The 16,890-nt window shown below is 40.3% G+C and overlaps 1 protein-coding gene across 6 annotated transcripts in view; it reads right to left on the minus strand.

The window, feature by feature from the left end:
• LOC124166372 (transducin-like enhancer protein 4) overlaps positions 1–16,890 on the minus strand; it is a 531,827-nt gene that overhangs the window by 22,244 nt on the left and 492,693 nt on the right. For all 6 annotated transcript variants that reach the window (XM_046543868.1, XM_046543871.1, XM_046543867.1 and 3 more), the window contains one exon: positions 13,925–13,950. In XM_046543868.1, the coding sequence (XP_046399824.1) occupies positions 13,925–13,950 (26 nt within the window). The remainder of the gene's footprint in view (positions 1–13,924; positions 13,951–16,890) is intronic.

Consider the following 16,890-nt stretch of genomic DNA (forward strand, 5'->3'; position numbering starts at 1 on the left):
CCAACAGTCGAAGAATTCAACTTTTTTCACCGGCACTTCTCTTAATTGTTGCGTCACAAGTTTCGAAGGCACATTATAAGGGCTAATAAAAGTAATTGTACATCGCCGTTGTACATTGTATTGCGCCGTTCAATAATTATATCACACTTTTCAACACTCATCGCTAAAATGTGAGTGATCGACACAAAATAACAACCTAAGGCGAATTATTATTCAATAATTCTGCGAATTATTCAATAGTGTAATCATAATGTTCCACTATTTCTTACTCGAAACTGTTGAATGCGTTCAGCTTGGTAAATGAACAGGCCCTAGATAAATTACTCAAGTATGATTCTTCGGGAACAAAAATTAATTACATCTTAAATCGACTGTTTAAAAATGCAATCAATAGTCCTTGTGAAAACGCATTACCTACTTCCTATAGTTCGTTTCTTTATTCACAACGAATTACTCGTTAAAAACTTCCGTTGTTTTTAAAATACATTTTAACATCTTAAAATTTTCAGCGTTTAAGAAAAGACATTTGCCCATATTTGCCGAAACCTCTAATATAAAAATAAAACACCAGAGAAGTTACTGAGGTAATTTTTTAAAAATTGAAAGGCGAATATTGAAATGGGTCTACTCATATATCCTGAAAATTTCAAGACGATGGCGAAATTTCGATGGAAATTTTGTATAAACAGCGAGGGAAACCTTTGAAAGGCACGAAGGAAGTATAAAATAAACTCGGGTGGAAGCACTGGTGAGGAGGTACCGGCTTGTCAGGTGATGCCTTCAATTCCTCTCCTTCCCATCGTCGCGTCGGCCCGATGAAGTTTCCAGAGGTGCTCGCGAGAGGGATAGAGGTGTGATGGTGCCACTCTCACTTCCTTTGTTTTCTTATTTCTCACTTCCACACGTCTGCTTGATTACTCTCCACTCAGAGGGAACACAACTGAGAGCGGACCCATTTTGACGAGTCTGGAGTAAATTTACCACCCGGCGGGCAGCTAACCGAATGGAATAACACGACAAAAGGAGGATTCAAAACCTTTTGGTATTCGTCTTCAAATGTATAATACACAGAAATGAATTTTGGTACGATAATCCGGAATACATTTTCTTGTCAATAAAAGGGAGCCTAGAACGAATTAAGCGCAATATTTTCTGTTATCACTCACTCGTTTCCTTACATTAATATTGCCCAGGACGACAATAGTTAGCGAAGGACGGCCACGGCCAGAGGGCGCCAGCACTATGCATGGGGAGGACAACCGGAATGATCTATAATGAATTTCATTAATTTAAATTATTGTTTTTTTACTGAAGACGGTGTTAACTATTCTGCTAAGTGATACATTATTGAAATCAAGTCAACTGCTCAATATGTTGATATTCTGACTGTAAAACTTGTCAGTTTCGGAACAGGAGGGCGCAAAAGATTTCCAGGCTGGTACCGGGTTACGTTCCGGTGTCCCGGCGGCCCAGCACGGGCCCGGTAATAATGCGAATCAATGTAAATTTAATAATAACCGAATTCTGCTTTCTGAACGCGAGCAATCACCGAGGTATGCGTAGATTGAATGAGCTATGAACAAATTCAGGCAACCCACAACACTCCTAAGATTTGATAGCACGCACATACATAACTTCCAGGATAAACATAACGCATTGATGAAACGTAGGCCATTGTGAATTTTGGGGATTCATAATTTACTGCAGACTACAATAATTAGCAACATTCAGCATTTAATGCATAACTACAGATGATACGCTTGATGGAAAAATGATACACTTTCCTCAGGTGGTTCTTGACGACAGAAATAATCATTCAAGGATGAAGATTTCTCTTTTTTTAGCGAATGATGCTTTCCCAGAAAACTGAAGGAGATGAAGGGAAGGGTAGAGAAGTCTCTAAAAATACAAGAACATAGAAAGCTCCTAATTTTGCTTCTTTGGAGTCGCAGGGTAGCGAAAATGAACTTGTTAGTTGCCAGAAAGGAAAGTCGGTGGGAAAGAAGAACTGATACTACAAAACAAAGAATGAAAATACTGGAGAGAATTCGCCATGATCTGGACTCATAACAAGATCTACATTTCCCTCTTAACGCTACATATGGTAAAGTTATATTGGCAAATTTATTTCAATGGATAAGAGGAGAAAACACTGAAGATGGAATTGGGTAATTTTCTTGGAAAATAAAAATTTAACTTCAGCGCGGTCTTCTAAAATGATTTACTTTTTATTACTAGAATTTCATCACAAGGAGAAACTTACAGGCTTTCATACCTGAAATAGAGAACCTCCACAAGCTAAGCATCAAGTTACCACTTATATTTTGGGGAAACCTAGTACTAGTGAATATCAAAAGGATTAAATTATACGAGAAAAATACCACATTGAAGTGCCCCCTCTCGGGTGACTTTGAGATGGTACACTTTGGGCTACTCCTCAGTTTTATCATCAAAGCCATACCAAGAAGCGTGACCAGATGGGTGGAGCTGGAGGATAGAGGAAAACATATAGCGGGACTAAACGTTTCAAAATCCCGAGGAGATTGATAGATACTGTGTGGGAAAATAGATAGACGCTGGGACTCTCGGTCGGAGCAGTTTGAGTTAATGGTGCAGACAGAGGATGCAGCTTCTCTGAGAGGCAGTCGAGAGATGAGAAGGGGGTACACAAAAAGAAGTCCGATCCCAACCGAATGAGGAAAGAGGCTCCTTAATTGGATACGGAGAAATAGTCCCACGGTTAGGGAGGTCGGAGAGGCTGCTTGGGGGTAGGGTAAACCGCCGCCGGGGAAGTATCAAGGTGGAGTTGTAAGACGAGGAGAAAGAGCGAGGAACGAACGCGGAGATAGGGAAACGCCCGGGGGTCAGGGCCGGCGGGGGTAAGGGGGGGAGACGATGAAAAGGAGGGAAGAAAAAGGATAAGACGCGCTGACGGCGGGGAAAGGATCTCCGCAGGAAACACTCGATGTAAGGGTTCTCTCCGCCCCTGATTTCCCCCACTCCCCCTCGAGAAACATGTCCACTTCAATCTCGAGCGGTATTTTTGCCACTTACGCCCCCTGGAGAAAACTCACGTCGAGACCGAGCAGGGGAAAGAATTTCTCACGACGAGAGAAAACAAAAAGCAAGAGGCGAAAACATAAATCACGATTTCCGGAGAAACGAAGAGAAATAAAAATACCTATAACACAGAAACCCTCATGTTACTACTTCAAAAGAGCTTGAAAAACCATTATTTTATATTATTTTCCGCAAATTTTCATATGCATTCCGTATAGCGCATTTCATTTTTATTTATCCTTGAAGGGAAAAATAAGGACAGTATGATAAATCACAGAAAATATCATCTGAACACGATAAAAAGTAAAAGCTTTATTTTAAATATTATCGCGAAAGTGAGTTATCACAAACAACTATAAAATATACGAGGTTAAATTATAAATAATAGGATGCGAAGTATTTCAAAAGACATTCATAACTTTTAAAAGCCATAAAATATGCGAATTCTCGCATCTATCTATTAGGCAATTAATATAACAAGTTTTATTTTTTCCATCTGACCTGTTAATACTATATAGCGTCAATCTGAAATCCTTTCCAACACACTCAACTACATACATTACAAATAGCTTCAACCGATTCAAGTGAATCTCATAGCCTTAGTTTCCAGAGAATAAGTTTTAAATCCCTGTTCACGCTAAGAAATGTCTCTTAATTGCACTGATAAGGAGCGGAGAGAATATTTTAAAGGTAAAAGATTGGACAAATTCTATAATTAGTTCAACAAAAAAGGAAGAGAACTCCATATTTTTATTTTCTTCACTAAAAAATGCAAATTAAACGGAAGTAATGCGTTGAAATCCATCGAAAAAAATAAACGACAACCTAAACTAGTACTATAAATAAATAACATTGTTATAACCAAATGAATGAAATAATCTCAAGAAGGCCAGCAACGTCGGCCCACACAGAACAAATGCTTGAGCTCCATTTGCACTCGAAAAACAAAGGGATGAATAAAAGCCTCACAGGCATTAACAAGATGTGAAGGATGAGTTCCTACATTTCGCTGGAAAACGAACCGCCCCGAATCCACGAACGAAAACGATGAATACATTATCGCTGTTAGATCGTTATTTGTCGCAAGAAACTCAGATTGAATCACCTCTCCCGCCGCCAAACAGCAAAGAAGAGGGGGAGAGGAAGGACCTTAGGAAAAAAATGGGACGATCAATTGGTGAGGTGAGGAGGAGGAGGAGGCAGTGGATGAAGAAACTAGATTGCAGTCTCGGGAAGGGCGACTCAGGAGCGGTAATGGGCACGGGGGAAAAAGGAGGCAGGCTATGAGGCGAGAGGGGCCTGGGGGAAAGATAACCGAGGAAGGCAAGTAGGGTAGAGAGTCGATAAGACAGGGGGAGCTGGCGGGGGGGAAGTGGCTAATAAGCCAGAGAATTGATGCAAATGAGAAGGTTAGGCGAGGAGCTTTGGGGGCCGTGAAGCGGGGAGAGACGGGGGAGCGACCCGGGCGGTGGAAGAAGTAGGCGGGGCCCGGATCGTGCCCTTGCGGTACACGGAGTAAAAGGAACGGGCGAAGGCGGGGGACGGGGGCGAAGGGAGAGGGATTTTCTCCGGGCATGGGGGAGCAGCAGGAAAGTCTTCAAAGTTACGGGGGAGAAGAGGAGTTGGGAGGTCTAACGGTTGGGGCGGTGGTGGTGGGTAGGTATAAGTTCCCTCGCGGAGAAGGGGAGCTGAATCGACAAAGAAGCTTGGGCGGGGAAAGTACGGGGGTTTTAGTAAGGATTTCGTCTCGGGTGAGGCAGAGTAAGAGTGTGGGAAGCAGTTCCCCATTTCCACCAGACCCTTACACACACAAGTATATACACACGGCGAGCTTTCCCGACCCACCCCAACTCTCCCACGCCTCCATTTTCCTCGGAATCTCTCCCACCTCGCCAATTGCATTTACACTGCGCCCCAAAGAACAGGAGCATATTACCCGACGTGATGTGGAGAGAGATTAGGTTTAAGGGGAGGTGGAGATGGAAGTAGGAGGGGTGGGCTCTGAGGAGGAAATTGAGGGAGAGGTTGGGAGAAGGGGGTAATAGGTGAACGCGTTGGCAAGGCGGCAGGTGCGATGGAGTGTGGGGGGATAAAATTAAGGCTTCACTAGTTTTTTCCCCCCCTCCCTACTTACGCAAAGCCTCCCACGCACACCACTCCCGTCCTGGAGGAGGGAGGGAGTAAGTAGCGCCGCGTGGCGGGAGATCTGGAAGTACCTCCTAACGTCGTCGTGGTCGTTGACGAGTAAACGTGACTAGGCGACGGAATGATTTCCTAGGCGCCAGACCGCTCCCTTCAGCCGATGTACACCTCCACACTGCTCGCGCCCGCCTTCATTACGGGAAATTGGAGAGAAGAGAGAGACTCCTTGCGGGGGAAGTGCGAATTTATTGGCGCTACTCCCAGAGGGAAGGGTTTGGATGGAAGATATTGGACTGAATTATTTTTACTCGGATAAGATTTAGAGATAAGATTGATACCACTGAAATAAGCCACTTCTTTGCGGATCCCTTATTTAGAACTTTGACTTTAATTTTGAGTATGAAAAGGCACTGAGTGTCACCAATGACTTTTCAAATAATTTTTTTATCTTTGCATATCTTCCATACATAACTCATGAATGTAATACTCTCAAGTTAAGTAAAAATTAGCCCATATGACGATGGAGAAATATTTCACTGAAACGTCGATAGTGGGCTGACATAAAAAAAGGGGACAAATTTATAAAATTATGTTAACCAAGGCAGGAACCCGAAACTTTACAGCAATATTAAAAAAATAATTCGCAATCATATAAAAATATGCCAATGGCTACACAATGGTTGGTGAACCGACTTATTAATCCAAACAAGATCTAGAAATAAAATTGATACCACTGAATATATGCCACTTCTTCACGCATTCCATTTCGTGGATTTAAACTCTTATTTAGCCTTATGTAAGGTATTGAGTACCGAGCCTTTTAAATCATATCCCACGATACCGCTTTCAAAGCTCAACTCAGTAGTTTGCATGTCGCACGTTTCCAAAATATTCGTTGCACAATATCGGACTGACAACAAGAGGAAAAGAGGCTCTTTGAAATATTAGTGTTATCTTTATTCCGTTAACAAAAAGCTTTTCTAATAATTGGGATAAAGTAGCGCACTGCGAAAGAATGAAAAATGCAAAACACATGCACAAATTATAAGTCAACAACTACAGATCCATCCATAATTTCTATCGGACAAAAAACGAGTAAGGGGTCCATAGCGCGACAAAAAAATATTTTTACCGAGCTCAGGTAGCAGCACCATCTATAATGGTAAGAGGGGAAAATATCATCCTTGCATTATTTTCATTACCGGTAAATCAATCGGTTCCCATTAATGACAAATATTTTTGGACCACGGATGATAGACCTAAGCGTGTCTTTTAGGAAAAATACTACAAAGGAATTTAACCAACAAAGAGCAGCAAATCTAATAATCGTACACTCATTATTGAAAAGAGGGAAAAGTACATATTTAAGCCACAAAAAAATAATAGGTTTTCACGAAGTTTCCTCGTTTTACATAAAAAAGACTCCTTCAGAAATATCATAAAAAGGATCAAAAATAACAATGTGAAATGAAGCAGAAAACAATTCTCACATGAGTGAATCAGTATTTAATTACAGACGGTAATGGACATCACCTTAACTTCCTTATAACTTCCGTGGTCAAAGAAAATCTTTGGCAAGAGTGACCGGATTCGGAAACCTATTATCATTATTTTTAATCGGAAATTTATTATCATCATTACCTCAAAACCACGTCGTAATGCTTGAAGCAGACGTAAATTATATCAATCGAATATGGAAATGGGCAGTTGTCAGAGTCTTTAGTGTATATCCAATGGGTGGAAAAAAATCAGCTATTACAAATCACGACACATTCATTAGACGTATAAAAAAAAATCCATTTCCGGACTCTTCTCTAGAACAACAATTGATTACGATTAAAACAACGGGCGACGGAAGGCACACCCTGAATTCAAACGGAGCGTAACAGACGGGGTAAAAAAATAAACGCTTCATTTGCCTTAATAATGCATAAGCACAGCAGCGGGCAGGAAAAATTAATTACGCCCGCCGTCACGCTATTGGTCCTTCTCATAAATTACTCAAATCATTTAACCGGGGAGCAAAAATCTAAAGGGGACAAGAAAAGTTCGCCACATTCATTTTTCTCGCTCAATAACCTTCGGAGCCTTTCCTTTTGTCCCAATATTCCACCCCTACGTCCACCACTTTTGGAAAGAACGTTCAAACATCACAGACTCGAGGAAACACCAACGAAAATCATGCTCTTTTTTTCGAGAACATGGTTCACCAGAAGATAAGGAAAAGCCAACCACGATATAGACTGAAAAAATTGAGACTAATTTTTTTCCAGCTTCAATGAGAGCGAAGAAAAAGTTATACACCGTTTCTTGACAAAGAAATTATTCACCCTTCATTCCATTAGCCACTGCACCCCTTTACTTCAATACTGAAATCAATTATTTTGCTTCACTTCCTCCATTTTTTCAACTTCGCTACGGGCGAAGAAAAAGTTATACATCGTTTCTGAAACCCTTTCTTGGCAAAGAAATTATTCTCCCTTTGTTCGATTACTCACTGCACCCATTTAATTCACCGCTGAAATCAATTATTTTGCTTCTCTGCCTCCTGCTTCTAAAGAGGTAGCTTAACGAGGGACGGATCACACGATAAAAATGCAGCGGATCGGAGAAATAATAAAAAATATCAGCTTTTTATTCTCATTCCCACTCGCTACCACGTCTTTCCATCGCACCAACCATCGTGTCGATATATTTGCGCACCGAATATAAAGAAAACGGGCCAACTGCACCCGTGAATGCCTTTTTTGTTCCACCATGCATATCTTAAAGCCTCGCTCAGTCTTTTAATGCCCCTGAGAGCTGGCAAGGGTTGCCAGACCTAGCATGAAATACCCAGTCTCGGAGCCACTTCACATGGAGTCGAACCGAAAGGTATTGTGAGCGGGTATGACGATAATCAACGCCTTTGGAACAAGTCAATTTTTCCACAAGTTAAAAAATAATTAAACTGAGAATGCAACCACAGACCAAATTACCAATGAGCAACCATGAAAACGCCTTAAAGGCGAACGCCATAATGTTATCGCAAAATATTGACTTATGCAAGTTTACTCAAAAAGATTAATAACTTCAGGTTGAGGAACATTTATGCATTGAAAAAATGTCGATAGAAATTATTCTGGGTTGGAAATGAAGGCGAAATGATAATTCCACTATAGATAAGAGATGTTACACCAAATTTAACCATAAATATTTTCTAAAATAGGATTTTCTCGAGTCTCTTTCTTTCATAACGGAATGGTTCCACTACACCTCGAATAATACATTAACGATTGATCTCCTCAATTATAAACGACGAAGAGAGAAAAATATTCCTCCCTATAAACACGCCAAATATGCGCCACGCCAAGCTAAGTCCAGTTATCGAAATTTCACCTTCTTAGGGTGACGGATGAGCAACTGAAACTTAAAGAAAATAAGACACAAACACACTAATAAGGCACTAATACACACAATAATAAGGCATTAATTTCTTCCTCACAAAAGACACATCAACAATATTTTCGTTTCTTTATATTTAATCATACCGGATCGCGAAGATTGAATCACTCGGCATCCACATTAAACTGCAGCAACAAACTTAGGCGCTATCTTTTGCGAAATCAAAGATTTAAGTGAAATTTAATGGCCCAACGACCCGGAGCAAGATTCCGATAATAATGAAGGGGAAATAATAAATCGATTTTCTTACCTGGAAACATGGAATTCCATCCATACCTCACAGGCGATAAAATTCAAGTTTTTCATCGCGTGAAATTCATTGGAATTCGCTCTAAGGCCAAAGCCGAAAGTCAAGTAAAAGGTCTGAGCAACAGGGAGCAGATTTTATCGGAGTTGAAAACTTTTCCCAGAATGTCTCCATCCATATTTTCCTGAAATAATTAACATCTGTACTTAAAGCTGCAGGATTTTCTCGAGTCGTCACTAGGTGGTACATTTATTATCCAAAATCGGTACTCACGAACACGATTTTGATACGGTGCACAGAGATTTCATTGGAAACGAAAATTAATGGATCAAACGCGAAGCATTTTGGGTTGGAACTCTTTTCAATCGTCGAGTAGTATAATTTTCAACATTTTCGGCGCTGTGAGCCCCACATTCAAATTATTATAGCTGCACGAGGCACACACATAAATAGCCAACTTTTATGGGATACCTTCGCTAATAAATATCTAACCAAAATCTAAGCAATAATATCCTGATATAAACAAATTAACTATACTGAAAATAACTAAGAAATGACCTTTACGTTGGCCGCATGACATTTCATTGAGGACCAGGCCAGCCAACCCGGGGTTGCCGAGCCATTTACAAACCTTACATTATGACTTCCAAGATTGACCGTAAAATTGGACTTGATCCAGAGTGATGTACATAAACATTACCAACAGATATTTTGAATCAATATATTTTAAAGTAAATGAAGTCCTAAGAAGGTATCTTTTCAGCATGTGATAACGATGCAATTTGACAATTTAAAAATAATCATTTAACCACGGCTACAAGAACGAATCGAAAAATGGTTCTGAAGTTAAACATCAGTGGCAATATAAATTCTTTTGAAAAAACGACGAGACATTCCTATCAGTAGAAGCTGAGTCAACTAAACCCGATTTTCATCAGAAACTGATGAATCCCGTTTTATTTTAACGGCGGAAAGGAATTGAACGGATAAGAAGAAAAATCTCAAGTCTTAAATTAAATATTTACGTTTTTCCTCGACCTGCGGAGAGGCCCTCTTTGATGCAATACGCTGTTGACTCGAGTTAATGCAAACCAAATAACGTTACTGCTCAAAGAGGGTAAATGATACACGAATCAAAACGAAATAAGAGAACGAAAGCGATGAGGAACTATGGATGGAGACAGAAAGCAAACATGAGCTCAAGAGAAATGCGAACGGCGATGAACACTGACATTTCTAGTGACATCAGAGAAAAATCAACCTCAAGGGACGGAATACACGGAATAAAACCCTCACGAAATATCCCACACCAATCATGAACTGTTGAAACACTTTTCAAGGAGAAAATATTTGTGAAAGAAAGTGCACATGTTTCCCTCGCGGTAGTTACACCAAGCAAAAAAAGTCAAATTATTTGACTAACCAAAACTTTCAGAACTCAGAGCCGGCACCACATTACCAAAAGAGGTATTGCTTCTAACATACAGGAAGTTTAAATTTCGCCACGTAAAACGAAGACAGCGATTCTCAGGGGGGTAATTTCGTTTCATTTAGTACAACAAGGACAATCATTTGCAATTGTAATAATTTATTTTCTTCGGTAAAATTGAAAAAAGATTTGTTGACAAGCCATTAAGATTTAAGCTTTAAGACAAGTTTTACCACAGCAAAAATGAACTGTCTAACCAGCGATAATGACTATCGTGAAAGAATTAAGAAAAAAATTGGGTTTTCGAGTTACAAAGGAAACAATTCATAAGATGCTAAATGTGGAGAATGCTTCTCTAGAGCAGCGAGACTTTGATGTTGACAGCTGCGGAGAAGTCAAGAAAGAAACATTCGAAATGTCTACCGAGGAATGATAAAGATAAAATGGAACGATCAAATAAGTAATGAAGAAGTGCTAAGTAGAGTGGGAGAAAAGGTTAGTTTTCTAAAAACCTTATGAAGAAGACGGGACCAATTATGAATGCCCCGAATGAATTAATTGGAAAAATTATTAAGGAGGTACAAGATAAGAAATATGATAAAGCTAGCAGATAAGAGAGAGCGAAATTGTGGGCTATATCTAATAAATCTTATGATCGTTGACTTACGATGATGATAATCTAGGAAAACATTATAGATATAAGTAACTATGAGGGCCCTACTTATTGCTGCCGTTTCACAGCTTTTAACAACTCGTACAAGTGCTTCACTCCTTAATTTACGTCAATGCTCGAATTCCTTCACTGGCAAATCCGCAACCTTTTCATTTCATGTGCGAGGGGAAGAACGGAAAAAAATATTTTTCAACAGCGAAAAACTTGGTTACTTACATATGATTTCGACAAATTTAATTTTATTTAACATCGAAAACGTACAAAACATTGACAAAGGAGTCAGGTCAGACAATATAAAATTTTTAATGCCCTAACTAATCTCTAGTAGCGTTATCATTCGTGCCATATGCATCTCCGATAAAAAGATAAGTCCCCCATCCATTCTATGATATTATAATAATGCCAATTCATCCCCATTTTACACAAATATTTAATTCCTTCTTTCGCCATTTTCTCTGCTACCTCTACGTTCATGCAGCACTTGGTAAATGTTTCCTACAATCAGGAGGTTGGATTGAAGAATCAAAAGAGATACGCGAAGGAAAACTCAAACGCAAGCAGGGAAAAAAGACAAGTTCGGAACGGACACTTAAAAAGATTGGTTTCCATGGAGTGCCCACTTCCATCGCGAACGAATCAAATATTTCCCCTTCCCCACCCGAACCATGTCCGACACATCGATTACCGAACGGCACTATTTTTTCGATCGGAGGAACATGCATTCCTCTTCACCCACCCACTCACTTTTGAGCAGACGAGGAGGAACACACAGACAAGACATCCTTTAAACACGACGAAAAGCGGACGTGCACGAATATGCGAGCGGAAAAAAAGGAACGGAGAAAATAAATGAAAGTCGACATGAAAAACTGGTGGCAGGAGGGACGCACAACGCGATATGAAAGAAATAATTGACATCACCAGGCTAATAAGCGCGAACCCATCACTCATCCAACCCTTCTGGGTGCAGCTTTTTTCACACATACAGAGAGAGGACTTCAGTGCTTACATCTCTTCCACACACATACTCCTCACAATCCTGTCATGGCAACGAGATAACAAACTTCCTCGCGAAGGAGAACCATGGGAGGGGAACGGGAGAGATATATGAAAAAAGAAGGACGGAAAAAATTCAAATTCGGGATGCGGTTTGGACCGAAAATCTGCGGGGCTGGAAGCAAAATTTCAATACGCTCCAACGGCCATGCACTGGGATGAAGACGTATCCTCGACGAAGGGTTTGTAAACTTTTTTTTTTCATTTTCTGCACCCCCACCATTCCAACTCCCCTCCACTTGAAAAAAAAACAAAAAAGCCCTCCCGCTCCTCTTCCGTGCATCGATCCGTCGTGAGGGTGACACAGAAAGACGCGGTAGGGGTGACTGCTCCGCGGGTGCGGGCGGGGGGTGCGGTGCGACAATATGCCGTCACAAGGAGAGAAAAACAAGGGGATAGCGGTCTGGCGAGGAAAGGGGGGATGGATCCTGCCCCCCTTCTCAGTCACATAGATGCGTGCGATGCGACTGCGGTCCAGGGACTGGGATCCCACGCGAAGGAGATGGAGGTTCCGATTCTTGGCGGTGAATTATTATTATTATTAACCCATTACAGCCCAATGCTGCACCAAAGCAACATGACAAATGTATAAATTTTCAGCTCAAATTAGGAAATATATAAACTTCGTATTATTTTATTGTGTAACTTTTAACGACGACTTTAACGAAAAAATATTTATCTGCCACGATGATTATGATTGAGTGCATAATTTTCAAGTTTTCAAAGTGAGAAATCTTGAAATTTGATTGCAAAATAAATAGATTATGCAAAAAAATAATAAAAACAGTTGGTAAATGAATTCGGCCTTTAAAAGAAAGACGAAGATGATTGCACTCTCACCTAAAGGAAAAGTGAGTTCATCGTCGGCACCACCTCATAAACCAGGCAATCTCCAAACAACTTAGAATACAATCTATGTATTTCAAAAATTTCCACAAAATTCAATTTTTTTATCTTTGTCCAATACATGTAAAATTCCACTAAGTCCCGATCAACAATCCCGATTGAAACCTTTGCACACCCCCCAAACAAAATCCTCGAAGTGTGAGGTGGCCCAAGGGATATCCACACGCCTGTGGATTAGCCTGGAGTGAGCTCTACCTTCACCTAACCAAAACAAACTTCAAATTGAATCACTGCTTATTTTGTGATATCATTGAAAAATAAAAATGGAAAAATCACAAGTCACCGATTTATTAAAAATTTATTAAAAGAATATTTTGGTTCTAAGTAAACGAAGGGGGTAAGCTACCACCATTTGCTAATGTTATGGCATTAAATATGAACAGCATTACCAATATTCCAGAGAAAAACTGGGATTACTCATTCTACCACGTAAAGCTATAGATTATTATAAAGATATAGAGATAAAAAGCCCGGATTGGATGGGAAAAATGAGAAGTTCACCAACAAGGAAACCTATTATACCCTTCACAATTCTATCACATCTTTGACCGTTTTTCAATACATACCCTCAGGTTATGTGTTGAAAAAGAAACCATTTTTTTATATCTTCCAAGGCATTATATAAAATTTTACACTTTCCCGGCGAAGAACATGTAAAAACTCTTCTCGGGATACCGCGCGGGTAAGATTATATGATAGCGCCGACGTTTCGGGTACCGACTCGCTACCCATTCTCACGGCTACACGAATAGACGTGAGAATGGGTAGCGAGTCGTTACCCGAAACGTCGGCGCTCTCATATAATCTTACCCGCGCGGTATCCCGAGAAGAGTTTTTACACGCATTATATAAAGTTACATCACCGACATTACCTTTCAATGATTCGCCATTAACAAAACCTTATTTCAGGGGAGTGAAGAGAGATACACAGGAGGCGAGAGAAAATAAAAAAAATCGGGATACTTACATGTCGCTCTTCCGCAGAGTTGAGGCCTGGCGATGGCGAAGCAGGGGGGCCCAAGCAGGAGGCGATGGATGAATTCAAGGATGATGAGACGAGGGTTGGCGATGGCCGTGGAAGAGGCGAGAAGATGGCATGAGAGGATCAGAAAGGGTCGGGAGGGAGAGAAAAAAAGAAAAGACCGAGTTAATAAAAAACAACGAAGGAGAAAAAAACACACGATTCATCATTAATTTTTTTTACATTAATATTCACTTCTCTCGAATTCATCACAGTCCACAATGGGAAAGCAGCGGAGAACGGAAACGGCAAAACGCTGTCGTTACCAAGAGCGAGAATGTGGCCACGTTGCCACTGAGGAGACTCGAAAAGTGTCATGCGTCGAAAAGAACTTAAAAAGAAATATATATGAAATACCCTTCACCGATATATCTACTTACACAGAGAAGTACGAAAACCTAGTCTGTGCACGTGTCTGCACGAAAAGAAAAATATTGCGAAAGAAACACCAAAAATCTGATCACCGCACGTCGCACCGAGAGCACGAAAATGGTAACAAAAAAAAGAGTAATCGGACGCAAAAAATATACATATATATATATATATATAACTCTCTCTACATCTCGAGTCGGGAGTGATGTTAAGCCGAGAGGAAAAAATACGCACACTTATTTATTTTATGGCCGTCCATCGGAAGACCCGGACTTGGAAAAAAAAACAAATAATACGACCAGAGATATCGCGAAACGCGAAATGTAGTATCAGTCCTAAGCTTGGCGGGCTTGGAAAAATGACAGAATGCCCGGGGTAGGACATAATAAAAAAATAAAGAGAATAAAACAAAGCACAGACACACACGTTCGAGTAGGGGTGGGGGTGGTTAGATCTGGTGGGATCGGGCCCAAAGCAGGCTCTCGACGAAATAATGACGACGACACAAAAGCAAAATAACGAGATGGGGGAGGAGAGAAAGGGGAAGGGGGCTGGGGAATGAACGGAACGGAGAAGGATCTCTAAGGAAATGATTTATACCGTGGAAGCGGAAAACAAAACATGAATAATTGAAAGGGCGTGAAATGACACTTCCGAACTTGAAAAAATCGCATTTATTCTTATGTGCTGTGCCAGGACAAACGCAATGGGGAGGAGAAAGAGGAGAGATGGATAAATGAATACATAAATAAATAAATACATATATGTTTATACACATATATATGTATATGTGAGAGAACGATTTTTGCCCTCGAGTTGTGAAGAGATGGAAAAGAAGATATGACAGGCGGACGTAAGCGGAACCCAGGAAAAGACCGTATCAACAGCAATATTCTGCTTTCTGTCTCGTTTTTGAATTAACAAATTGATAAATGTTGTTCGCTGAATGCAAGCAAAAATGTGAACACTGATCACGCGAACTGTGGAATACATGTTGACTGGTAGATGAATGAATGGTTGGTGGTCTGTGAAGTTTTATCAACATTCTATGCTTTAAGCCTGATGTGATGCAACGACATACGAATGGAGAATTTAATGCGACGATATTGATAAGAAAATGGCCAAATGCTGGTTATTTGAAGAAGGAAGTCCAATTCGGGCGGTAACATGGAAAATGCCTGGGCTGCGATTGGTGAAATATTCCACTCATAGGTGTGGGTTAGAGTAAGTCAAGTTAACCTTTTGTGCTTTATTGTGAACAAAAGAGAGACGTTCAACTCGGGAAGCGGGACAGACCGGGGTGATTCAGGAAATGCTCCATTAAAACCGATCTAAACCGGTATAATAAAGCTTGGTTCACCTGTCCAAGTTGGTTGCCAGAGCAGTCGACTATTATGCTCGACTTGTACGGGTGGACAGCGACTACGAAGACAATAAAGCTATGATAGAACTTCGCACTCGCTGTCCAAAAGTACGAGTTGAGATTAGTCCGACAGAAGCTATAAATTAAGAGAGATATTTGGACGAATGGAAAACCATTTGAATTCCTTAATAGAAGCTTATTTAATGAGTGTTTTTTATGTTGTTGTTTCCTTGTGGAACTTTATTATTTAACCCTCCGTTTAGAAATCCAATGTAAACGGTCTTTATAACTGTTTCTGTATTTGATGCAAATAAATAATTAAATAAATGTTCAAGCGAGTGGATTGGAGAGCATAAACATAAGGAAAAAAGAATGGGAATAAAACGAGGAGAGGTTGATGGCACTGGTTCTGAGATGCCATGAGGACAGACGGTGAAAAAGATACGGCGAGCAACCCCTTTATGTGCCGGGCTCATGTGGGAATAGGAGGGCAGGACAAAAACGAACTGGAGAAGAAGAGGAAAGGAAAAGGTGTTGTTAGTTCTCTTCCTGAGCTCGGGGAGGTAAAGAGATACGAAAACCCGTTGTTTTGGAGGTGAGTGAGGATGGAGATGAGAAGAGGAGGACAGAAGCGCCAGCAATGGATTGCGGGAGAGACGAGAGACCACCTTAGGGGAAGGATGATAAGAGAGAAGGATGTAAAAGCTGCCCTGCTATTTCCCTGACCGAAGTGGACAAGGGGAGAAGGGCGAGTTGGATGAACCATCTGTGAAGGCATATTCATAGAAATCTTAAGCATTACTTTAAGCATCATTACCTTAACCCTTGACCGGTGACGTGCGGTCTGAGAGACCGCTGCGTTTCTAACATAATGAATATTTTCAAAATTGCTGTATCAAAATATCTATAATCCTCATGAGCGTCTTAATTTTATATATTAAGGACATAGCACTCTTAAAATTTAACGTTCTTATTATTTATTTCTGAAAATTTTCAACTGAATTTGAGTAGCGGTCTGTGAGACCTCACGTCACTAAATTGGAAATCCAATAGACGTAATGCTGGTGGAAATGATTCAAAAAGTTGTTAAAAAAATTCCTAGTGATTTTTCAAGGATAATAATAATAATAATAATTAACAATTTATAAGGAAGCATTTCTACTTGCATAACGTGGAT

The sequence above is a fragment of the Ischnura elegans genome, chromosome 10 (genome assembly GCF_921293095.1).
Source record: "Ischnura elegans chromosome 10, ioIscEleg1.1, whole genome shotgun sequence".
NCBI classification, from domain to species: Eukaryota; Metazoa; Arthropoda; class Insecta; order Odonata; family Coenagrionidae; genus Ischnura; species Ischnura elegans.